A 24,204-nucleotide genomic window follows, 5' to 3' on the forward strand; every position below is an offset into this window, starting at 1 on the left:
ACCTGCAGCCCCATTCGTAATTAAAGAAACTACAGACCGAAACAGTGAGGCACCACGCTTCACTTATAAAACTGAAAATAGTGTAAACGCTTTATTATAATCAGTATTGATGAGCGTGCAGTATTTCTGAAGGGCAATTTGACAGCATTCCTTAAATGTAAAATTCCAGTAACTTTCCCCAACAATCCCTCTCTATGGAGTTTACCCTATAAATATTCTCAACAAGTTTATCAAAAATGTTCATTACAGTATTGTTTCTAATAATAGGAAAAACCTGGAAACAACCAAAATAAACTTTGGGAAAGTGTATATTAATCAAAATAAATTATGATTAGAATGTAACAATGAGAGGATGCATATCTATGTTGGTACAGAAATAGCTCAAAGACGAGTTAATACGAAAGCATGGTTTAAAACAGTAGACAAGTATGATCCCTTTTATGTAATAAAAAATATATACAGAAATAAAGGAGAGACAATATATATGTTAGACGCTTAGATTCAGGCATATATGTAACTTTTTCTGGAAAGAATCCAAAAAGCAATAAACATTTTTAGAGGAATTAATTGTGGAGTTAGAAATGGGGGAGAAAAACTTTCACTTTTATTTTGTTTCTTTCTGTATAATTTACATGATCTAGCCTTCTACATGCACAGCAAAACCCCTGTCATAAGATGGTAAGTGGAGTCTAAAACATTCGATCAAAATGCAGAGTGATGTTATTAAGTCAATGAAATGATCCCACTGAGCCTATGCAGTTTACAGATACTGGCTGCAGAAACCAATCCATCTGGTCGCAGCTGAACCTTAGCACCATCTGGTGGAAGTTGTCACTTAGAGCTTAAATATTCATGAAGATGATTCTGAGTCTAGAGACCCAGTGGGGCTTCCAGCAGCAACTGTGATTCCAAGAATATTCTTGTGAGTTGATGCCTGCTTGTCACAGATCCAGAGAGATTGGGACGAGAATATTCTGGAGACGGGAAACACACATTGTTTCCTCACATCTAAGAGAGTATTTGCTCGCTCTCCAAATCCACATCCACCCAAAATGATATGAAATTTAGCACACATACACCACATTTGTGAAATGGATAAGTGGAGGATATGTTCACTCTTCTTTGTCTTTCTCTTATTAAAAATGTTTCTAATTAATTATTCATTTTTTTTCATTAAATGAGAACTTCCTGTGTTAAAGACCTGTGTTAGACATAGCCTCTGAAGAGCCTGCCTGTCTTACTCACTTTTTATAACCCGAAACAAGCATAGGGCCTGGCACATAGGAAGTACTCAATGAGTAGTTTTTGAATGAATAAAGGGGGCCCAGATGCTGGGAGGAGCCCAATAGAAAGAAGACAAATGCACAAGTAAGACTAGCCAAAGCAGAAGAAGCAGAGTGTCCTAAGAGAGCATAAACAAAATGCTACAGGGTTCAACAGAGGAAGTGATCACATCCGGTTGGAAAGATGTAGGAAGACTTCATGCAAGAGTTGATATCTGGTGGTCCTGGAGGATATTTTGGATTTTGACAAATAGAGAGGTGAAGAAGCATTCCAGGCAGAGAAAAAAAACATCATGTGCAAAGGCCCAAATGTGAGAAAGAAGGAGAAGCAATCAGAAAGACCAAGCGTTTTTTAATCCAGCATGGCTAAAGTGGTGCGACTACATTTCGAAAGGTAGAAACCATGTCAAGAACTGGAGGTGAGAAAATATAGAAGCTGTGATATTAGAAGCCACATGATGCTAGAGCAGCTGAGAGTGACCACAGAGAAGAGTGAGAAAGAAAACTGTGGGCCAGGACCTGAAGTCTCTGAGAAGGTAGAAAAGTCCCAGTAGTTGGCAGTTAGAAGAGGACAGATTTCATTACTCACAGTGAAGGTACAGGACAAAGTGAAGAACACACAGTCCCACTTACCCAGAGAGTCAGGAGGAGTGGAAGTGGGTGTCAGAAAGGGTGTGGCTTTTAAGGGAAGTGGCATCGTTAGCCACTTTTTTGAAAGTGAGCTTACAATGAGGAGAAATTGCTAATACGGAGCTGAATCCCAGATTTATCACTTCCTTTAAGTGGTAGCGGTTTGTAAGAATGGAGAAAGGTTATATTCTCTGACGAAAATGACTCCGTGAAAGAATTGTTCTGTGGTATCTAAGTTGACTCAGCTTAAACAACACTGGCAGGCAGCCTGGTGGACCAGAAAACACCTATCAATATCAGAGCAAATGTAATGAGCACTTTCTCAGATAGATACTGAGCTCACAAAAAAAAAAGGAAAGAAAATATACAAAGAACCAGAAATGAAGCTGAAGTGAGAAAATTGAATGTTGAAGCTACAGCTTGGGCATACAAGACGCGAAGAAGGGGACAAGCTCCTGTAAAGCTAGGATACTGGGATGGAAGACTGGAAAAAAATTGCTCAGCGTCAGTAACAAAAAAACTTGTCTGTCTTGTCCAAAGAGTGGAAACAGAAGAGTCTCTGCTGAGAATCTTTACCATCAAACTTTACAAGGTGGGATGTGAATGAATATTACCAGCATGGTCCAGGCAGCTCCACACCCAAAGAGTAACTGGAAGCGTTACCAACATAAATCCCCTCTGGAGGATCACACCCTCAATACAAAGCTGCCCAGGATTCTGACAGATAAAACCCTGACAAACGTAAACTCACAATCTGGAATTACAAAGCACATAGAAAATAAACCAGTCAGCAGAAACTTCAAACAGCAGAAATAGAACCTACGGAACTACACATAATTAGACTACGAGAAACAGGTATAAAACAAGTGTTTATGGTGCTCAAAGACGTCAAAGATGGAACTGTGAACATTAGAAAGAAATAAGATGATTTTTTTCCCAAAAGACCAAGGAGATTGAAAAGGTACTGCATATAAAAGTTGAGATTAAAAACTAAATGCATAAGTTAAACCATAGATTAGACACAATTAATAAACTGAGATATAGATCTGAATAAATTACCCAGAATGGAAATTCAAGAGGAAACAAGGAAATAGAATATAGTACCAGGAAACTGAAAGAGAGGTAGCATAAAGGAAGAAACCCCAGCATATATCCAGAAGGAGGGGACAGAGAAAATGCAGAGAAGCAGTATCCAAGGAGACAGTCGCTAAGAATTTTCCATTACTGGACAGAGACGATCACCTGTAATGAATGGACAATAAAACTAAGAGCAGACTTCTCAACTAAAACAAAAAACAGAAGTCTTAAGATAATAGTAAAAGTGCCAAGAGAAGCTGGCAGTTACCGTACAATTGTATAGCTAGTGAAACCATCTCTCAAGAATAAGAAAAAAGAAACATAGTTTCAGACAAACATTAATAGAAGGAATTTACCACCTATAAACCCTTCCTAACAGAATTTCTTAAATGATGTATTTGAGGGAAAAGAATATTAAAACCAGAAGAAAGTACTGAGATGAAGTAAAGAACTAATGAAATTGACAAACTCGTGGGTAAAGCAAAACAAAGACTGACTGTATAAAACTATAAAAATAAAAATAAATTTGGTGACTAAAAACTGGGCATTCATCCCCACAAAGAGAAGCAGAGAGGGCAAAAGTTACCAATATCAGGAGGGAAAGGAGGGCTATTACTACATAGAGGAAAAAAAGAAAAGGAGGAACTACTGATACATACAACAAAGTAAATGAATCTTAAAACATTACGCTGAACAAAATAGCCAGACACAAAAGTGAACAACGATATGATTCTTTTCATTGGGAAATTTTATGTGTGGAGCTAGAAATGAGAACAGCGGTTGCCTCTAGGGGATGAGACTTGAACAGGAGCTTGAAGGAACTTTCTGCAGTAATGGAAGTGTTCTCCACCTTGATGGGGGTATTGGTTACATGGATGTACACACTTGTCAAAGCCATTGAATCTTAAAATTAAGATCTGTCCAACTCATCTAAAAAAATGACACAAATAGAATTATTTACAAAACAGAAACAGACACACAGACATAGAAAACAAACGTATGGTTACCAAAGGGGAAGGTGGTGGGGGGAGGGATAAATTAGGAGTTTGGGATTAGCAGATATAAATTACATATATACAAAATAAACAACAAGGTCCTACTGTATAGCACAGGGAACTATATTCAATAGTTTGTAATAACCTATAATGAAAAAGAATATATTTGTATAACTGAATCACTATGCTGTACATGAGAAATACAACACTGTAAATCAACTATACTTCAATTTAAAAAAAAAAAAGAACTGTCCAATTCACTGTAGTTAAACTTAACCTCAATTTTTAAAATTAATAGAATACAATGTTTTAGCAGAAGCTCAAAAGATGTCTGAGACCAGTACAAGACCTGGATGGTATTTGTAACTCTCCTAGGGACTTTCCCTAAATATTTTTTTTTAATTCAGTTTTTTTTTAACTATGTGTGACATTTATGTGGTTTAAAAAACAAAAAGCATTAAAAACCCAGGGAAACAAAAAAAGCGAAAGAAACAGTAAAAATTCTCACTCGTCCTTGTTTCCCGTCCTCCCAGTTTCCATACCCCATGGACAACTACTATTCTCCATTTCTTATGAATTCTTTTTCAGACTCTTTAGGTGAAAACAAATGCCCTATATTTTGACTTTGGGGTGACGAAGTCTGAGAAAACATGCTGTCAAACATTAAATATCCTATTGAGAGTTGGGTAACCTTAGAACTGTTATTAGAAATGTTCGCATCAGGGCTGTAAGTTCTATTTGAGCAGGTCTTCACCCAAACTGGGGTTGTCATGACTTTTCCAAGCACAATTTCCAGAGGAAAGAGAAAAAGAAGAGAAAAACAACAACAAAAGAAGAGGCAAGCATTAACTACAATACTGGCCACAGGAAAGGAAAACAAAGGAGCAAGAGTTTAATGTTCTAGGCTCATTTCCATGTTCAGGAGGAGGATAAAGAAACTGATAATGTATGAATGTTAATATATTAAGAGTATCTGGCAAAATAAATACTCATTTCTAGATATATAAAGAACTTCTACAAATCTTAGGCTTAACAAGTATTTTTTTAAATGAATGAGTGAATAAATGAATGAAATAAAATGAAAAGGAAGCAACAGAAAGACATATTCTCTTTTCTGTCTCTGGAAGTTGTGGGGAGGTGATGTTTGGACTTTCTGTAGCCATATTGAGACCATGAGGGAAAAGGCTTGAAGGGGAAAAGCCAACACACTAGGGATGGCAAAGTGACAGACGGATGGAACCTGGGTTCCCATGGGTGGGCAGATGATTAAGGCCAGCTGGCCTCCTATGGCAGGAGAGACATGAACGCTAGAGAAGAAAGGGTGTTTATCCTGCTAATACCCTACAGGTTCTGCGCAAGCGCCACGTAACTTGGAGCTGTCTGGAAGCCATCTTGCCACCACCTAAATGGAGCATGTTTGAAAATGAAGCCACAGAGAGGAAATAAGAAAGAGAGGGCACAAAATCGGATGGCATCATTTGAACTCCAGGTCAGAGCCGTGCTTGGAACATCTGTCCTTCCCATTCCTGGTTATGTTCAATTGGTAACTGCCCCCTTTGGTTTAAATACAGCTATTTCTACCATTTGGGGTCATTTGTAAACAAGAAAGTCTTAAGCAGTATAATTAAACTCAGGAATTCTCATTGATAGAAAAAAAAAAGAAATATTTTTCTATGTAAAACATTTTTCCTTATAATTGAAGATTCTTGCAAGGATTCACAGAAATCACTAAGTAAGCATCCAATCACTTTGGTACGCAAACCTAGACCTGCGTCTCAGGGTTGTTGGGAAAAATAGCTTGAATTCAGAGAACAAATACATGGTGGATGTTGTTTACCAATCATTTATACTCTGTCTCGCTTGGTTCCCAGAGAGAGAAAGACTTGAGTGCAGGTAGTTACTCTGAGAAGCAGCCTTAGGGAAAGGTGAGAAGATTGGAACGAGTAAACCTGGAGAAAAGAGAGGGCAACCCAGGGGTGTGCTGTAGGGCCGGCTACTCCTGTGGACCCCTGCAGCTCAGTCCTGTTAGGGTCTCTTTGAGGAGCCGTGCAGGATGTCAGGGCTGTCTACTGAGACAGTGTCCACATGCACGGAGAAGAGGGATACTTTCTCACTGGTTCCCCTCCCCCATTGCTGAAGCATCACCCAGAAGTGTTAACTCTCTTAGGGTTCCTCCATCAGGCTCCACGCACACACAGCTGGCTGGCTGCAGTAATGGGCAGAGCAGAAAGGAGAGCGGGGAAGATGTGGACAGGCATAGGATACATCTAGTCCGCGCTCCAGAAAGGGAGCCACATGGCGCACATCCATTCAGCAGAGCACAAGCCAGCTCTCCCCAAACAGATGGCCTCAGTTCAGGCCCAGATTCCTGGTCCCAATCAGCCTCTGCTGGGAAGCCAGCTTGGATTCCCTCTAAGGAAGAACTAGGAGTCATTCTTCTGAGAATTCTAAATGGAATTCATCACATGAGTCCTTTCAGGGGCAACGTCCTCTCAAAGGTCTCTGGAGAGGATGTAGAGGGCTTTCAACGTGGCCGTTCTATTTTCTGTATTCTGACCCTCTGTAAAAGCCGCAGACATTCCAGTAAAACAAATCTTAGCACCAGCATCTCCTGGAAGTAGGAGTAGAAACGAGTGCTACTTAGCCAATGACATTGAAAAGTATTTAAGAGTGCGACAATGACAACATGAAGCCTGGTTCTCAGGACTGGAAAAGTCAAAGAAACTTTTGGGACCTGGTTTGGCAGAGTGCAAAGAGCACAGGATTTTGAACCAAACCAACCTGGCTTTGAAGCCTGGCTCTCATACTCTTGAGGTGTGTTCCTTTGGGAACATCATTCCATTTATCTGAGGCTCAGTTTGCTCATCTCGAAAATGAGGGATAATACTGTCAGCTTCCTAGGGTGGTGAGAGTTAGAAATGACTCATGTAAGTTGCCCAGCACAGTGTCGGGCACCTATAAGGTATTCAAGAAAGGCAGGGGAGAGGAATGAATGAAAGAAAGGCAGAAAGAAAGAGTAAAACCAATCCTAAACCGTAAGTGTTTAGAAAGTAAACAGATTCCACCGACATGCTCTTAAAAGAGTACGGAAAGAGAGAGTTTTTCCAAACAGGAGTGTCGGCACCAGAGAAGCGTCCTCGGCACACAGCTTTAAGGTCGGTTCAGAAAGCTCTTTTGAACTCTGAACTAAAGCACCCCTGGGGATGGGGTGGGCAGCCCATCATGCTTAGGGTGAAAGGCTAGCCTGGGTCAGCTTGTCCCCACAGTCTGGTTCAGGCCCCCATTATCTCCCCCGACAGTCATGGCTAGGTCACTCTGGTTCGGGATCAGCAGTGAAGGCAGCTCCTTCCCAGGAGCAGAGCATCCCCGAGACAGAGATGGCCCTCCTGCCTCCCGCCGGGGTCCTGTTCACCTCGTCCCAAGTGCAGGCCGGTCCCAGGTCCCAGGTCCCAGGTGCACTGTGGGCCCACACATCCTATGTGCGGGGAGAATAACCATAAACACATAGAATTAAATCCTTTTTCCTTGTACTTTAGAAATTATCACTCCTTTTTCCTTTGGGGGCAACTCTGTCTTACACATACTGTTCCTTTGATGTGTTTCCCTGGCAACAAAGAAGAATGAAGGTGCCATCAAAAGAAGGTACAGGTTGTTTGTTTCCATGTCCCTGGGGGATGTGGTTCAGCGCAGTCACGACTCCTCTATTCCATAAATGACTCACAGCAGAGCCTTCCAGTTTCTCCCAGTTTAGTTTAATAGTTGGGTGGTGGGGGGTGGACCAGGTGGAACCACAACTTAAGGAGTATCTCATACTGCCACCAGGAGAGGCCAGGAGCAGTTCTTCTTCAAGGGCAAGGCCAAGAAGGGTCATCAGCCTGGCAAACAGCTTATCCACCATCAGTCTTCACAGTGGCTGCTAGGCCCTGCGGCCAAGAGGCAACGACCAGCTCACCTGTGCGGGCCCCTGGGCTCCTGGGTCTGGCAGGAAGGGGGGTCCTCTGCCACCTGGGATTTGCCCTCAAGCACCTGCCGGATCCTCTGCATCCCTGGGAAGGGGAAGTGAGGGCCCATCAGCACTGATGGCGGATGGCTGGGGACGAGCACGTTGGGGCCCCAGGTGGAGCCAGAGAGGGAGGGCAGAATGAGGGACACAATTAGGAGGTGAGACCGCTCACCCAGGCGAAGCCGGTGGGCCTTATCGGAGAAGACCAAGCGGAACCAGCCAGGCTCTTTGCACTCGAAGGCTTTGCCAAAGGACAGCAGCACCTTGTTCTCCAAAAAGCGGCGCCAGAGCAGCCTCTCCTCCTCAAAGGTGGCCTCCGGCAGGAACTGAGGTGGGGGGAGAGCCCAGGGTGCAGATGAGACACCCCTCCCCCTCGCCTGCTGGAGGGAACTTCAACCACCTCCCCACCTGCATCACCACCTGTGTTACCTTCCTCAAGTCGACCCAGATGAAGAAGCCGGCCCCATGGCTCAGGAAGGGGACCCCCAGGGCCCGGAGCTCTTCAGAGACATAGGTGTGGGCGGCCTTGAGCCGGGCGTGGTTTTCTGGCAGGTACACTTGGTTGATCCAGTCTGTGTGGGTGAAAGGAAAGCCAAAAGATAAATCTCCCACCAACCCTCCACTCTGTCCCGAGAGTCTAAATGCTGAAAAGAAAAAGGCCATGAGCTGCCAGGACTGGGTGAGCCCCTCCTATAGCTGGTTGACTGGGGGCAATGGGGATATTCAGTGTGGAGCAGGATGCAGACCCTAACCAAAGGCAAACCCACTTACAGAGTGACACTTAACGAGTCACATCGAGTCTCAGATCCCAGGGTGGCCGCTGATAAGGCGTGTGGCCTTAGGTAAGTTAGCTCCCTGATTCCCATTTTTTAAATTGACCTTTGTTTTCACTGTCCAGTTCGATGAATTTTAACACACGTATAGATTCCTGGAACCCCCCACGACAGGGATACTGACCGCTTCCCTCACCCCAGAGAACACCTTGTGCTGTTTAAAGTCACATCTTCCCCTTCCCTACAACCACTAGCCTGTTGTCCATCACTGTAGTTTTGCCTTTTCCAGAATGTCATGTAAGTGGAATCATTCAGTAATGTAATCTTTTGAGGCTGGCTTCTTTCACTCAGCAGGATGCCTCTGAGATAGACGTGTTCCCGTGGACTTTATTGCAGAGTGGTATTCCACTGTGGGGATGAACCACAGTTTGTTTCTCCATTCATCTGTGTAAGGACATTTTGGTTGTTTCCAGTTTGGGGTGATTATGAATAAAGCAGCTATAAACATTCATGGAGAGGCTTTTGTGTGACCATAAGAGCAAATATCCAGGAGTGGGATTGTGGGCCATTTGGTAAGTGTGTGTTTAACTTTTTAAGCAACTGCCAAATTGTTTAGTGGCTGTTCCATCTTACATTCCTACCAGCAGTGTTGAGAGTTCCAGCTGCTCCTGACCAACATTTGATGCTATCACTATCTTTTTAAATTTAGCTATGATAGCAGATTTGTAGTACCTGGTCCTCATTTTCTTCATCTAATGGGGGAAAATATAGGGACACCTGCTTCCTCGGATTCTGAGAAGAGACAAATGAGACGATGCATTGAGAGCATCTTGTAGGGCTCAATGAATGGTGGCAATTACAGGTAATCTTTGCTATCTAAACTCACTATCTGAACACAGGAACAGATCTGCATAGAGAGACACTTCCAGTATAACAATCTTCCCTTAGTAGCTTATACTCCTTTTCAAGTGCTCACAGCTAACAGTAATGAGTTCGCAGTGATTAAGTGCCTATTATATGCCAGGTGCTATTCTAACTGAATGACAAATCACACTAACCCTACAAGACAGGTGCCATTAAGATCCCTATTTTGCAGATGAGGAAACTGAGGCTCTGGGAAGTAAAGGACTAGGCCACATAGCCAGGAAGTGACTGAGTGGCATATGAACCCCCTCTGGGCCCAGAGCCAGCATTCTCAAACATCACCCTAAATTCATCTCATGGGAGAAGCATCCATGATCCCTGGCCAGTCCCAGACTGACCACAACCCTCCACCACCCTGGCAGTCACCACGGTCCCGGAGCAGCTGTGCCATCTGGTACTGAACAAAGCCACTGAGGCCGTGATAGCGGCAGAGGGAGGCCACCGCAGTGGCCACGTCCTGGTTTTCTGTGTACAGCGTGCCGAAGCGGAGCCCAGACATCCCAAAGTCCTGCAGGAGAAAGGCACCCTGGGAGGTGGCCAGCCCTCAAGGAGGAAGCCGGTTCCACCCACCTCTCTGCCCTCCCACCTCCCTGACACCCTGAAGGCCAGCCAGGAACCCACCTTGCTGGTTGCCCACATCACATGGGTCTTCTGGGGGTCGGGCAGCCTGCGGAGAGCACAGCGTGGGACGAGAGGCAACACAGAACCGCGGGAGCTCACAGGTTTGGTTGAACAAATAAGGAGATGGATGGATGAAGCTGGTTTCATCTCTTCAATCACCAGTTCCCACACATCCTTTAGAGCAGGGGTCAGCAAACTACAGCCTGCAGCCCAAATCCAGCCCGCTGCCCGTTCTCATAAATAAAGCTTTATGGGAGCACAGCACGCTCCTCCATGTACCTACTGTCCCGGGAGGACTTCATGCTATCACGGCAGAGTTGAGTGAGCAACCCTATGACCCATAAAGCCTAAAATATTTGCCATCTGGTCCAAAAATACTTGCTGATCCATGATGTAGAGCATAGTTCAAATGTCACTTCCTCAAACAGGTCTCCTGACCACAACCTATTTGACCAAGTCAATCAGGGACCCCAAGCAGAGCCTTTCCTGGCTCCCAGCTGTCTCCTTTTTAGCATCTATCTGGCCATAATCAAATGACTAGCTGTCTACCTAGCTGCTTAAATGGTTTTTTTTTTTTTTCCTTCCTGGCTAGAAATACAAGTTCCACCTAAGAAGGGCCTGTGTCTTTCTTGTTCACTGATGTAGCCCCAGTACAGCACAGTGTCTGACTCAGAGTAGATGACAAGTTCCTGTTTCTCTGTGTCTCTCTCTCCTAATCCATAAGCGAATGGGAGTAACAACCCACACGCCATCCACCTGGCAGAGCTTTGTGGGTACTGGCTGGAGGAACCAAGGGAAGGACTTGGCAGGGCTGAAAGGTCAGAGTATCAGAACTGTCAGCATCCCTGAATGCCAGAGGTGCAGGCTTTACAGGTGATCCGGTCCAAGTGTCCCTGATGGTGTTTTGGCCACACCGTCTTGGCTCAAACTAAATCTAATGAAAAAGCTCAAATAGCCAAAAGGGCTTGGCACATGCAGGGAGCCCCAGAAATATTTGCTGAATGAATGAGCAAATGAATGAATGAATGAATGAAAATGGAGCTACTCTGAAGATGAAGGAACAGCAAAGGAGGCCCATTTCCTCTCCTCGCAGCCCTCCCTCAGGGAATCCCAAGCCCCCTCCCTGGAGCTCTCAGAAACCCCACGGAACAATTTGAAAACCACTGACTAGCCCAGCCTCCCATCTTCTCCTTAAGGGATCTGAGGACAGTGGGATCAGCTGGACAGAAGAGGAATCACCCTGGGGCAAGCCATGCCCTGTGGGCTGAGCCTCAGAGGGGCCTGGGCACCACAGGGGACCCAGGGGGCTGGCAGTCAGCTCACCCTTCCAGGCTCAGGACACTGCGGTACCCAACTGACTCCTCAAACACGGACAGCATGTAGACCTCATCCACCATCACGTGCAGCGCATGCCTGGAGGGCAGGTGGTGGGGAGGAGAGAGCTTGGTTTACAGGCCAAATGCATCCCCCTGGGGTGGGACAGCAGTGAATCAGATCCAGGACCACTGTCTAGCCCAGGGTTACCAAACTTGTTTTTGAGGAACACCCTTATTTTGTTTACTTTCTTCAAACAAACAAGAAGCCGTACAGACAAAGCAAAAGATAGTGGGGCTTTTGAAGCACTGGGAGGGGGGTGACAGTGTCCTCAGGCACCTTCATGGAGGGGCACAGTTAAGTGCAAGACAGGTGAGTACAGCCAGACCCAGGTTCACGTCTGCCTCACTCTAGGCTCAGTACACTGAGGATGAGGACAGTCTCAGCACCTAATAGGGTCCCTGGGAGGATTACATGAGATGGAGCAGGCAGGGTGCTCAGCAGGGGGCCTGGCCCCTAGAGCGGGCAGTAACTGACAGCCGCTGTTATAAAGAGAGAGAGAACCAGCACCCCCCAACCCCCACCTCCCCACCCCACTGCCCGGAGGAGCCAAAGCAGGTAGAAATTCACGTGGGGTGAAGAGGTGGCAGGACCCCCCCAAAACCCACACCAGAACCCTGATCAGTCACACATTTTGTGGGGTGAGTGTGGGGCGCCTCACCTCTTGGCAAATTCCAGGTACTCCCGCAGCTCTCCTGGGGAGTAGATGTCACCCAGAGGATTCTGAGGATTGATGAGGATGAGGCCTTTGACCTTCACACCCTGAAACCATCAGTAAGGCAGGAGACCCTCAGCTCCTCCCGAAGGCCAGAGCCACACGGTCCCATGGGATGTGATGGGCGCCGGGCAGGGTCCCAGAGAAATGGGTTCACCACCCAGCAAGAAACAAACAAGGGCAAAGAGTTGTATCTGCAGCATCATGGCAGCTTTGAAAGAAAACAAATGCAGAGAACAAAGCTCAGGGGGAAATATGCCCAAACGCCAGTAGAGGTTGCCTTTGTTGGTACGATTGTGGGTGGGGATTGTGCTATTAAAATTTCCACAATGGGTATGTATGGCTTTTATGACCAAGGTGAAAAAAGAAAATTGGATTAATAGATTTTTGAAAAGTGGACTGGGAAGGAACTGCTGGAGGGCTGCAGGTCTCTGCCTTTCTTCAGGAGGACTCAGATCCCCTCAAAGGGAGGGGACCACCTCCTCAAATCACCAGAGAGACTGCTGAAACACAGACTTCGAAGCTCTACACTTGACTGGCTGAATGAGAACCAGGTGAAGTGGGGAGCAGTATTTTTAATCAAGCTCCCTGGTTGAGTCTTTGTACCCTGGGAGTCTCAGAGTCTGTCTCTAGTGAGAAGACCCTCCATGAGCGGGCTCCTGCTTGACCCCAGAATGGTTCCATGCTACCACCCTACCCCCCATCCCCATCACAGACTGCCAACCCCACTGGGAGGGGATCAGCCACAGGAAGTGGGGTCCATGCCCCGCTCGGACCCACCCACTTCCAGCCTTCGGTTTAATTTGATCCCCAGACCTCAGAAATAGCTCCTTGCAGGGCCATCTCCAGCTTATCCACTGTGAGCTGGAATGGGTGTGTCTCCAACCCAGTGACCTGGAAAAAGATCCACAAAATCCACCAGCCAAATTCAGTGACCACTCCCAACCAGACCCAAACTCTGGGGGCCTCTCCTCCCCCTGCCATCTCCTTTAGAACAGTGTCTGAAAAACACAGGTGGCGTTACTCCCTCTCACTGCCACCCACCGCATCACAGCAGGGAAATCCTCATTGTTCTTAGGTTTTAGGAGGAGCCTCCTGAAGTCCTCCAACTGGGGTCCAGGGTCTGCTCTAACACACTCTCACCCCACCATTGCGGTGTGGTCTCCCTGGGCTGCCCTTGGCTTCTGCATTGACCCTAGGGATCTCAGAGATGGAAGGTCAAGAGCCCCCAGGGAACCCAGGCAAGTGCAGCTGTGGCCAACAGAAGGCTCCAGTCTCCTTTCAGCCATAACCCCCAGAGCCCTCAGCGTGGACTACCTCTCTCGTCCACCCTCCAATTCAGATGCAGGGAAGTCTTGGACTTCAAGAAAGGCCGGGTTCTACCTGGGATCCCAGGAACTCTTACCTCACTATCCAGATAGACACAGACCAGTCGGACGTTGCCATAGAGATACACGTGCTGCGTGATGGCTCCGTAGTAAGGGGCAGGGATCAGGAAAGCCTCTGGGGGCAGGAGTGGGCCAGGGCCTGTCACCCTCTGGCTGGAATGCCCAGACCCCTGTCCACTGGCCCCAACCCTCTCCAAGCCTCCTGTATCCTTGGGGAACATCTGAGGAACACGCTCCCTCTCTCAACTCCCAAAACTCTTTCTAAAGCTTTAGATCCACTGAGATCAGTTTCTTTTCTAATAATTAGTAGTTAACACTTATTGAGCTCTTACTACATGCGGGGATCTGTGCTAAATGTTTATTTGTGTTTATCTCATTTGATCCTCACAATCACTCAGTGGAGTAAGTACTATTATTATCCTAACTTCACAGGTGAGGAAACCGAAGCTTAGATGCCCAGGAAGCACTCAGCATGCTGGGTCACTCCTAGCACAGGCTGGGGTCCGCAAGTTGAAGCTGCAGGGTGATGGTCTGGGCTGGACAAATAGAAAAACTCGACAACACATAGAACTGCCCAGAGACAGAACGTGCCGCCTCAGGGGGCGTGAATTCTCCCTCCCTGGGGATATGGAAAGAAAAGCTGAGACGTTAGGTGGAGGGGGTGGTATATCATACAGAAGACTCTCGCTGTGGATGGGACGGGGATGGGTACTGATGAGACGAGTCCCAGGTCTGCGCTAACGCAGACGTAAACGCACTCCTTCGGAAAAGGACACATCCGTCAAATTGCCCTCTCTTCCCAACTTTCCCTTCAGCACCATCCACCCCATTCGCGCTCCAGAAGGGGCAGCCTTGGTGGGACATGTTCCCTCCCCTGGCCCCAGGGATTGGACCAGAGGTAGACCAGTGACCCCAGGAGCCCATGCACTGGCTGGCCAGAAACCCACCATGTTATCTCTCTCTCTTAAGACTGTGCTGGAAGCAGCACAGACCCCTGTGAGATGAGAACGTGCACTGAAACACAAAGGACATGTGGAGTTAGAGCTGGGCCAGCAACCCTGGGCCACACAGAGCTGAGGAAGGTCCAGAGAGAGGCCTGTATGAGAAAAGAGGGGAGACTGCATACCCCAGTGACAGAGTGTGCTGCTGAACCCACTCTCGAATGTTCTAGAATGGGTAGGAAGTTGCCTATTAAATCCAAACAATGACTCTTCCTTCTGTGGTTCAAAACCTGGCTATTACCTCTCTGTGTGATTTTGACAAGTAATTTAGCTCCCTGGGTCTTAATCTCCTCATCTGTTAAATGGGATAGCATAGCACCTACCTCACCCAGATTAAATGACAGACTATGCATAAAGCCTTAGGCTGGCGCTTGAAATGTAGTATGTGGTCAATAAATGTTACTAATATTATGGTTATTAGTTAAGTTAGTGTGAGTGAACCTCTGCTCCTGGCCACCAGCACCCCCTGCCCATGACCATGGTCGATACGTTCCGGAGGCAACAGCGGGTCTCGCAGCAGGCACTGCTGGCCGGCCACTCAACAGCCACTTCAGTTTGCTTCCTTGAGGAGAGAGCCCCAGGTTTTCCAGCTATGACCAGCAGTAAGTCCAAGGAGGGCAGGCCTTCCCCAGCCCCAGGGGATGAACCAAGTTTGGTGCAAGCCAACCAGGGTTCTCTTCCCCTTCACCCGGGACAGCTTTGGGAATGGGTCTCTGAGTCAATTCTGGCCCGTAAGATGCAGCGGGAGGTCTGCAGGGACTCTCCTGGGAAAGGGTAGCCCCATCTCCTCCCTCCCAATAAAAAAGAGACAGGCAAAGCACAATCTTCCTTTCTTCCTGCTTGAGGACACACTGTCACGTAAGGATGTGACAGCCAACTGTGAGCATGAAGGAAAAGCCAAGGTCGTCCCAGAACCCTGGCGTCACCTTGACTTCCCTCGGCACTGCCAAGCCCTGGTGTCTGGTTCAGCCACTTATTTAGGCCCCCTGGGGTCTAACAGTCTATTCTAGCAAGAGCATTCTGACGCAGCCCTCAAGAACAGGCAGCCGGCGACAGTGCAGGCACAGGGCAGCCCCCGGTACTGAGTGGGCAATGTACTTACCCCCCACCTCACACAGCACTGTGGCCAGAGCAGAGAAGAGAGAGGCACAGCCATTCAGAACAACCACCTGAGGGGGACACATCCATGGGGCAAAGATGAATCTGTCTCAGGAGGGCGCAAGGGCCTCAGCCTCTATCCCAAGAGGCACAGAGGGAGAGCCAGGTCCCAACTCGGTGGGTGCCCTCTGGGGCATGGTCACAGCAAAGCCACAGCCCCTCCTGACTAACAGCCAAGTCTGTCTGTGTGACTCATTCATGGGGACCCTGCTCTAGATCAACTGAGCAAGGAAGAGGGAGCTGGTCACTCAGAGAGTCCTGCCTGAAGGTGTGAAGGCAAAGAGGGGCCGCACACCAAAGCAGGGCAGAAATTATACCCAAACTCTAAATACCTAGGATGAGGGGGGAAGAAGGGATGTGGTGTTCCTAATTCCACTTATTCCAAGTGGGCATTCTTAATTCCAAATCAAAACTAAGTGACCAGCCAAAACCCCTGGCGGGCCAAAAGTTAAGGAGGGGGCAGAAGAGCAGGAAAGAGCCAGGGAGGGGGCCACTCACATTCTCTGGTTTAAGGGGTGCAGGGCTCTTGCAGTAGAAAGACAGGAAGCTGGCCACTTCCTCCCGGAGGCTGGAGATAAGATAGACACATGGGCAGGGCTTGTTAGTGGGTCTCCAAGCCCCCATCCGCCCATCCCAAAGCTCCTCTGGTGAACCTTCAGGAGGCTACCATTACCCTTCTCTGTTTCCCACAAGGGGAATGAGATCAGTATTTGTCCCCACGGTACCCACCTCTCTCCCTGGCCCCAACACCACGCACTCGCATTGACACTTTGATTCCAGTAGTTCTAGGACGCCCAACCCCACCTAATCAGCAGACTTCAGGAATATCAAAAATAACACTCTATACAGATCTAGCTAATAGTAGTAGTAATAATAATAAAAAAATACAATAATTATATAACAATAACTATTATCACAGTTACTGCTAATATTTACTAAGTATTTACCTTATGCAGGTGTTATTTAGAGAATTTTCCTCATTTCATCTTCATGAAACCCCTATGATGCAACTACTATTATCATTATCCCCATTGTACAGACAAAGAAACTGAGGCTTGAAGGCATTAGGTCATTTGCTGGAGTGGTTTGACTCAAGGGCCCACCATCCTAATTACTCAAAGAACATGTGCTTTGGAACCACTCTTGGAATCAAGTTCTGCTCTGTCACTAAACCCTTAGGACAGCATCTGGACCCTAGTAGGTGCTCAATAAATATAAACTTTTATTAGTTTCTTAATCTTACCAGCAGGCAAAGGCCTCAGCCAGCTCCCCCTAGGCTGATTCTGGCTCCTCCAAAGCTACTAAGAAACTGGAGACAAAGACTCCTCACCAGAAGTCCCTCTCCATGCCTCAGACTCAGAGACCAAGCCAGGGAGCTCCTAAGGGGGGTCAGATGGGCCAGAGGCACCAGTTCTCTGCAGATGCTCCAGAAGACCCCACGCCCACCAGCTCTTCAGGACTAGGCCCTCAGCCTGGCCCAGGCTTTCTCAACCTGCCACTATTGATGTTTTGGGCCAGATAATCCTTCGTGGTGGGGGCACTGTCCTGGGCATTATAGGAGGTTTAATAGCATTCCTGGCTTCTACCCAATAAAAGCCAGTAATACCCCCCTCCCAGTTATAACAACCAAAAATGTCTCCAGATGTTGCCATATGTCTCTTGGGGAGAAAAACCGCCCGGGGGCTGAGAACAGCAACTACTTACAACAGATGTCCCCTCCAGTCAGGGTACTGCAGCAGGGACGGCTCCACCCTCAGCATGTCGCTGTGACTCAGCTGGGGACAGAGAGGGCAACGCAGGGCTGAGGGCCACATGCCCTCACAGTGGGGACCGGCACTGTCACCCACATCCACGCAGCTCCGGGGCCTCTAAAGCCAAGGGCTTGGTCTGCTCATCGGAGACAGAGGCAGCACAGGAACAGCATTCTCATGCCCATTTTGCAGATGAGGCTTAAAAATGTGAGAGGCCTCAGCCAATGTTACAGCACTAGCAAGTGGCAGAGCTAAGACAACAGAATCTTTGACCCCTAGTCTAGTGCTCTTTATACAGCATGGCCACCCAAAAAACCAGACGGGTGGATTTGTGGAGGCAGTGGTAGGAGATTGCACCATTCAGCTCCTCCATGAGTGACAATGGAGTCCCAGACTCAGGTGCCCTCCCCTCTGTCTTGGCTCTAAGTTCTAGAGGGACTCAGGGCATTGTCTTCCTTCAGGCTCAGCTCAACCTCATACTTTGGAAAATGTGGCCATTTCCACACCATCCCCACCCTGGCCAGGGGCTGAGTTAGTGACTCCCAGGGCATCACACACACAAAGTCAAGGAAAGATCGGAGCTTTGGGCAGTGGGACCAAAAGAAGAAAGGGAATCAGCCACATGGTCATAACTGCAGCCTTTTCCCTTTCCCCTTCGTCACTGAGAGCTGCACTGTCCAATATGCTGGCCACACGTGGCTACTCGACACTTCTGTGTGACTAGTCTGAATGAGACACTGGATTTTGAAGACTTGACATGAAAGAACTATGTAAAATATTAATCATTTCTATATTGATTACATGTTGAAATGACCATATTTTAGATACACTGGGCTAAATAAAATCCATTATTAAAATGAATTCCATCAGTTTCTTCTTATTTGTAGAAAATTTTTAAATTTATACGTGGCTCACATTTTATTTCTACTGACAGCGCTGAGCTGCCTTGGAGTCGGGGACTGGCTTTGGGAAGAACAGGCTTTTCGAGCCCACTCCCTGTGTCCCTCTCCCCTTGCAGCTTAGATTGTTCCCCTTTGGAAATATGTTCCTTTGGGTTAAGCAACGGCTCTCACTAGTCCCAAACGCTGACTCCTAGGCCTTGAGAGACACATTTATCAGGCAGTTCCGTGTTTTGCTATAGAAGGCTCACAGCAGCTGAAGAAACCTGAGTATTCTCTATGTCTGTGAGTTGGCGGGGAGGGAGGGGGCAACATAAGGACAGGGGGTTAAGGGGCACAAATTATTAGGTATAAAATAAGGGCAAGGCTATATTGTATAACACGGGGAGTACTGCCAGTATTTTATAATAACTGTAAATGGAGAATAACCTTTTAAAAAATTGTGAACCGCTATATTGGATGCCTGTAACTTATATAATATTGTACAGCAACTATCCTTCAATTTAAAAAAATAAATAAAATAAAGAAATCTGATTATTAAAGTTTGAGGAATTTTGCAAACTGGTAAAAACCAGCCATTTTCAAACATTAAATTATATAAACTATAGGTAACTTACCATATTAAAAACAAAGGTGGAAAGTACTCAAATAATATTGCTCCTGCTTATGTTACTCCAGTTTGCTATCATCTGAGCTCTGGAGGGTCTCTTGGTCTGTGTGTCCGGATGGTGGGAACCCTGCACTATGGTGCCCCCGCACCTCTCTCCCAGCTCTGAGTGCAGTGATGTCACAGCACAGGCTGAAACTGGCCGCACAGTGGGTATTTACACTATGGGGATTGGCAAAAGCCACAGATCAGGGCCCACCCACCCCCAGGGCCAGTTGTTAAATACTGACAACACATCACCTAGTATTTATTTCCTCTGAGAGCAGGGACCCAGTCGGCAGGAGAGACTGAGGAGGGGAAGAGCCAGAAGAGATGAAGAAGTCAGATCAGAGTAGGGAAGTGACTTGGCCAAGAGGGCAGAGGAAGTGGTCCCCAAGGTATATCTGGAACCTGGGTCTCTGACTCTGGGGCCAGGGCCGCTGAGGCCAGCAGGAGGCTTTTGTGGGGGAAGTATTCTGGGGAATTCCAGACAAGACAGCCCCTCGGAGCTGGGGATGCCACCCAGAGGTGCACCGGGACTTACCCTCCTGGACAGCAGGTCAAAGCAGAGTTTGTTCTCACTGGTGCCCAGGTTAATGATGCCCTGGAGGTGAGAGGTATGGAGCCATGTGAGCGCGGCAGAAACGGCCAGTGGAAGGCCTGAGGAGCATCGCGAGGCAGCAGAGCAGAGCTCTCTGCAATCCCACCCTTCCCACCACCCCTCCTGGCCTTTGCTCAAGCTGTGCCCTCCACGTAGCTCCCTGATGCCATCTTCCCATTTCTAAAGCTCTGTTCAAATGCCATCTCTTCCAGGAAGCCTTCCTCAAAATCCCACCTGCAAAGGATCTTTTCTTCTTCTGGATCCCAAAGTGCTTTATCTGTACCCTGTTAGAGCAGTGGTCAGTTTCTGTCCCAGGTCACAGGAACTAACATACAGGATTTGTCACCCCTACTAGATGGGTAGGTCCCTGAAGGCCAGGTACACTCCTAAGACAACACTATATCTCTCAAGAGCATCAGTGGGACTCAATACATATTTATTGGATAAAAGAACGTATATGTAAATTGGCGTTCTGGCAGGAACAGGAACAAGGGTGAGCGCAGAGCAAGAAGCCCTGTGCTGGTGGAAACGCTCCCCGGGTGAGACCCAGGCAGCCTCATACAGCATCCCGGTCCCCCCTCATAAGGCATTATTCTCATAGGCCAGGGATGGGGAAAGGCACAACTCAAACTGCCCCTTACAGAGTCCCCAGAGAGACTCACACACAGCTAATTCCTGACCCCTCAGTTATTGGCAAGGATGAAGAAGGAGAAAGGATGGAGAAGTAGAACTTGAATGAACTCAGGCTATGACAAATAAAAGGCAATGTCCCTTCACGTCCTGGGGAGCAAACTTATAGGATCCTCAACCCATAAGCAGTCCATCTGCAGATCCTGCCACTCCTACCTGAGCGGCATACGTGAACAGTCCAACCCCTTTTCCCCCTCCGCTGCTAGGGCCCTGGCCCAAGCCGCCAGCACTTCTTGTCTACATTATCGTAATAGCTTCCCTCCTTCCTTTCCTGCTCACTCCCTCACCCCGACCCTCCCGGAGTCTAATCTCCACACAGCAGTCCCAGTCACCTTTTTAAAAAGAGAAATCAGATCATACTTCTCTTCCTTTGAACACTTTCAATCCCACTTAGTCTAAAATCAGAAGCCTCACCATGTCCTATGTGAGGCTACAGATTTATTACCACCCTGCCCCCATTACCTTTCCGACCTCATGCTGGTCTCCAGCCAGCAGCCCCTTTGCTGTCCCTTGAATTCATCAAGTACAGTTCTGCCCTGAGGCTTTTGCATTGGCTGTTCCCTCTGTCAGGAATGCCCTCCCCCCAGATACCCACAGTGCTCACTCTCAGTACTACCCAGGCTCTGAGTTGGTCCCCAGTGCCCTCCACCTCCTGGTATTCACACCCTTGTATAACCCCTTATCCCTAAGTGTGAGTGGACCTAGTGACCTGCTTCTAATGGACAGAATCTGCAGAAGTGATGGGCTGTCACTTCCAAAACTAGGTTAAAAGAGTCTGTGGATTCCATCTTGGGCATGCGTGACCTCTCATTCTCTCTTTCTCTCTTGGATTACTTGCCTTAGGGGAAGCCAGCTGCCGTATCATGAGGCAGCCCGATGGAGGAGACCATGTGGTGAGGGACTAAGGCCTGCCAACAACTGTGTAAGCGAGCTTGAAGTAGACCATCCCCCCGCCCGCCAAGCCTTCAGATGAGAGCACAGCCCTGACTTCAGTGCACCTTCACAGAAGATCTTCAGATTAAATTCCCACCCAGACTCCTTAACAGCAGAAAATGTGAATTGTTTGTTTAAGCAGCTAAGATCTGAGGTGTTTTGTTACACAGCAAGAGATAACACAATCCCTCACTTTTTTCAGGTCTCTGCTCCAATGTCACCATATTAGAGTGTCCTTCTGTGACCACCTCACAAAAAATAGCAACAGTCTCTATCCTATTACTTTATTTTTCTCTCCCTCTCTTTTTTTCTTAATTTTTTTTGTGGATGGAGGGAGGTAACGAGGTTTATTTATTAATTTATTTTTAGAGGAGGTACTGGGGATTGAACCCAGGACCTTGTGCATGCTAAGTATGCACTCTACCACTTGAGCTATACCCTCCCCCAACCCTGCTTTATTTTTCCCTACAGCACTTATCACCACATAGTATATCTATTATGTCTGTTCACTGTCTGTCTCCCCCACTAGACTGTAATTTCCACGAGGGCAGGAATTTTATTTTTGTACACTGCTGTAACCTGGGCACCTAGAACAGTGCCAGTCCTTGGTACCACTCAACAAATAAAAGATTCTTACCAGATTATTCATGACTCTCTGCCCTCTGAAGGTATTACCAGTAATAAGTTGTAATAATTGGGGAAGGTGACATTAATAATAACAGCAACGACCACTTACTGAATGCTCTGCAGGGAAGTACTGTACTAATAACTTGTATACCTGCTCTCATTTAGTTGTGACAGTTCTATAGAGAAGGTTTTATTCCATTTCAGAGATGAACTGAGATTTACAGAGGTTAAGTAATTAGCTCAAAAACACACAACCCGTAAGTGAAACAGCTGTGACCGGAACCTTAGTTCTGTCCCAGCTCTAAAGTGGAATAGTTGACGAGCTGTGGATCAGAATCCATATAAGAGCATTCCATGGTTCTTGAATTTCTCCCTCACAAATCAAAGTCCCCTAAATTATAAATGGGTCGTTTTCTGATCCACGTAATAAACTGGGGCCTCTTTGAGCTCCATCAGATGTCCTCTTGGAGGTCAGAGGACCATAACTCCAACCTGACAATTGCAAGCTAGGTGCTGCCCTATTATTGGTCAAGGTAGGGCACACACACCCCTACCACCACCACCAACCGCAGTGCTCTCTTGGGTCCCAGTGGGGATGGGGGCTTCACTCACGCCAGGGTTCTTATCCTCATCATACTCATCCATGTGGTAGGTCCGGTAGCCCTCCTCAGCTGAATCCCAGAACCATTTAATGATGCTTCCTCTAGAGGACAAGTGGGGACTGTCGGAGGAGAACATGGCGGTGGGATCACCCACGCCATAGAGCAGCTTCTGGTCTGGTTTTCTGGCGGCTTCTCTTTCCAGACCATCCCCATAGATACTGTGCAGGCCCCGTGTGGAGACTGAACCCGGACAGGTGGTAGGCTTCCTGGATTCCTTCTGAGGAAGGGTGAACATCTGCAAAAAGACAAAAGCACTCAACGTCTGATCTGATCAAGGGCTTTCCCACCAAATATCAAAAATGAATTGGGACTCCTGGGGTCTTCCCCCTCCTTTACCTGGCCCTTCCTGTAAGTTTATAAATCTATCTCTTCCTGTGTCCCTTACTAGTTGTAACCATGTGTGCAACCACTTCAAGGCATAAACTCTACTAAGGCGCTACAGCGTGGGGGGAGGGGGGAGCTGCACTCGCTACTTTTATATGACTTTAATAGATGCTTTAGCTTGTTTTACTTTTGTGGAAGTGTTTCATTCTGCAGCCTAAACAGTCGCCAGCATTCTTTTCCATTCTTGCTGACCACAATTTCAAGAAGCCAAGTTAAAATTTTCTGACTTAAAACGGAAAGAGCCTCAAGTCCAGGGGTCTTGTGGTGATGGATGTAAAAGGGGTAAAGAATAGGACCAGATTATCCGCTGTTCTGGAGCAGGTGATGGGTGGGGACTGAGGGGAGGGAGGTGGGGTCTCCCCGAGTGCAGGGACCCCAGGCAGAGTCCAAGTTCCCACCCTTACCCCTGAAGTGCGGGAGGCATGGGGCTGGTCTCATCCTGTCCGTGGATGTCAAGTCCTCCACTTACTAAGCCAGTTTCCTCATCCGCACAGTGGGTATAACTGTAACTACCTCACAGGGTAGCAGTGAGGACATAAATATGTGAGTTAGTGTAAGTCACTGAGAACAATTCTGGCTCATGGCCAAAGTTCAGTAAACTATGTTATTATATCATAACTCCTCGCCGACTTCCCCAATCCTGATGCACAAGCCCCACATACAAAATGATGGGGGACCAACCAACGGCCTGGAAACCCAGGGGGCTCCCTCGGTTAAATTTTGTTCCACGAAATCTTTTCTGCCCCTCCCCACCCTTGCTGACCGGGCTCTCCGGAGCCTCCCCTCGGAGAGGCTCGCGGAAGGACAGCGGGGCGGCGGCGGGGTGGAGGTGGGGGCTGACCGGGCTCGGGCTCCGCGCGCTGTATGGGGACGAAGGGCGGGGTCGGGGCATCCAGCCGGGCGCCGGGAGCCCACAGCCCGGCACCCGCGCGGCCAGGCCTCGGCGATCCGCAAGAGGGCGGACTGGGCGGGCGGCGAAGCGCAAGGCCTCTGCAGGGCGGCGGGCGCCTCGCGGGCGCTGGCTTCAGGTCTTCGAGAGGAGGAAGTGCGAGTCCGGGCCGAGGGCTTC

General features: G+C 47.7%; 2 protein-coding genes across 4 annotated transcripts in view; both read right to left on the reverse strand.

Moving 5' to 3' along the window:
- The window catches only part of EXT2 (exostosin glycosyltransferase 2), a 137,614-nt gene extending 129,653 nt beyond the window's left edge, over positions 1–7,961 (reverse strand). The window contains exon 1 of the mRNA XM_074372142.1: positions 7,938–7,961. The gene's annotated coding sequence lies outside the window, so the exon portion shown is untranslated. The remainder of the gene's footprint in view (positions 1–7,937) is intronic.
- Positions 64–24,172, reverse strand: ACCS (1-aminocyclopropane-1-carboxylate synthase homolog (inactive)). Of its 3 annotated transcripts, XM_074372144.1 has the most exons (16): positions 23,977–24,162; positions 22,702–22,986; positions 19,783–19,842; positions 17,647–17,717; positions 16,441–16,510; positions 15,887–15,953; positions 13,801–13,898; positions 13,212–13,289; positions 12,342–12,442; positions 11,630–11,719; positions 10,307–10,352; positions 10,052–10,193; positions 8,418–8,560; positions 8,161–8,314; positions 7,938–8,031; positions 64–3,920 (listed from the first exon to the last, which is right to left on the reverse strand). In XM_074372144.1, exons 1-16 carry the CDS (start codon positions 24,025–24,027, stop codon positions 3,917–3,919), a joined length of 1,554 nt encoding a protein of 517 aa, XP_074228245.1. In that variant the 5' UTR covers positions 24,028–24,162; the 3' UTR covers positions 64–3,916. The 3 variants fall into 3 exon arrangements, 2 of the variants coding, with proteins under 2 accessions (XP_074228245.1, XP_074228246.1); XR_012509610.1 differs by lacking the exons at positions 64–3,920; positions 7,938–8,031; positions 8,161–8,314 and adding an exon at positions 9,017–9,205 and having other exon boundaries at positions 8,425–8,560; positions 23,977–24,172; XM_074372145.1 differs by lacking the exons at positions 64–3,920; positions 7,938–8,031; positions 8,161–8,314 and having other exon boundaries at positions 8,424–9,205; positions 23,977–24,172.
- Between the last annotated feature and the right edge of the window lie 32 nt (positions 24,173–24,204).

The sequence above is a fragment of the Camelus bactrianus genome, chromosome 10 (assembly GCF_048773025.1).
Source record: "Camelus bactrianus isolate YW-2024 breed Bactrian camel chromosome 10, ASM4877302v1, whole genome shotgun sequence".
NCBI classification, from domain to species: domain Eukaryota; kingdom Metazoa; phylum Chordata; class Mammalia; order Artiodactyla; family Camelidae; genus Camelus; species Camelus bactrianus.

Coding starts and splice junctions, on each gene's coding strand:
- ACCS (XM_074372144.1), bottom strand. CDS start 24,027: ATGCCCCGACCCCGCCCTTCGTCCCCATACAGCGCGCGGAGCCCGAGC. Junction 19,843..22,701: donor ATGAGGATAAGAACCCTGGC/GTGAGTGAAGCC, acceptor TCTCACCTCCAG/GGCATCATTAACCTGGGCAC. Junction 13,290..13,800: donor GTGTCTATCTGGATAGTGAG/GTAAGAGTTCCT, acceptor ATCTTTTTCCAG/GTCACTGGGTTGGAGACACA.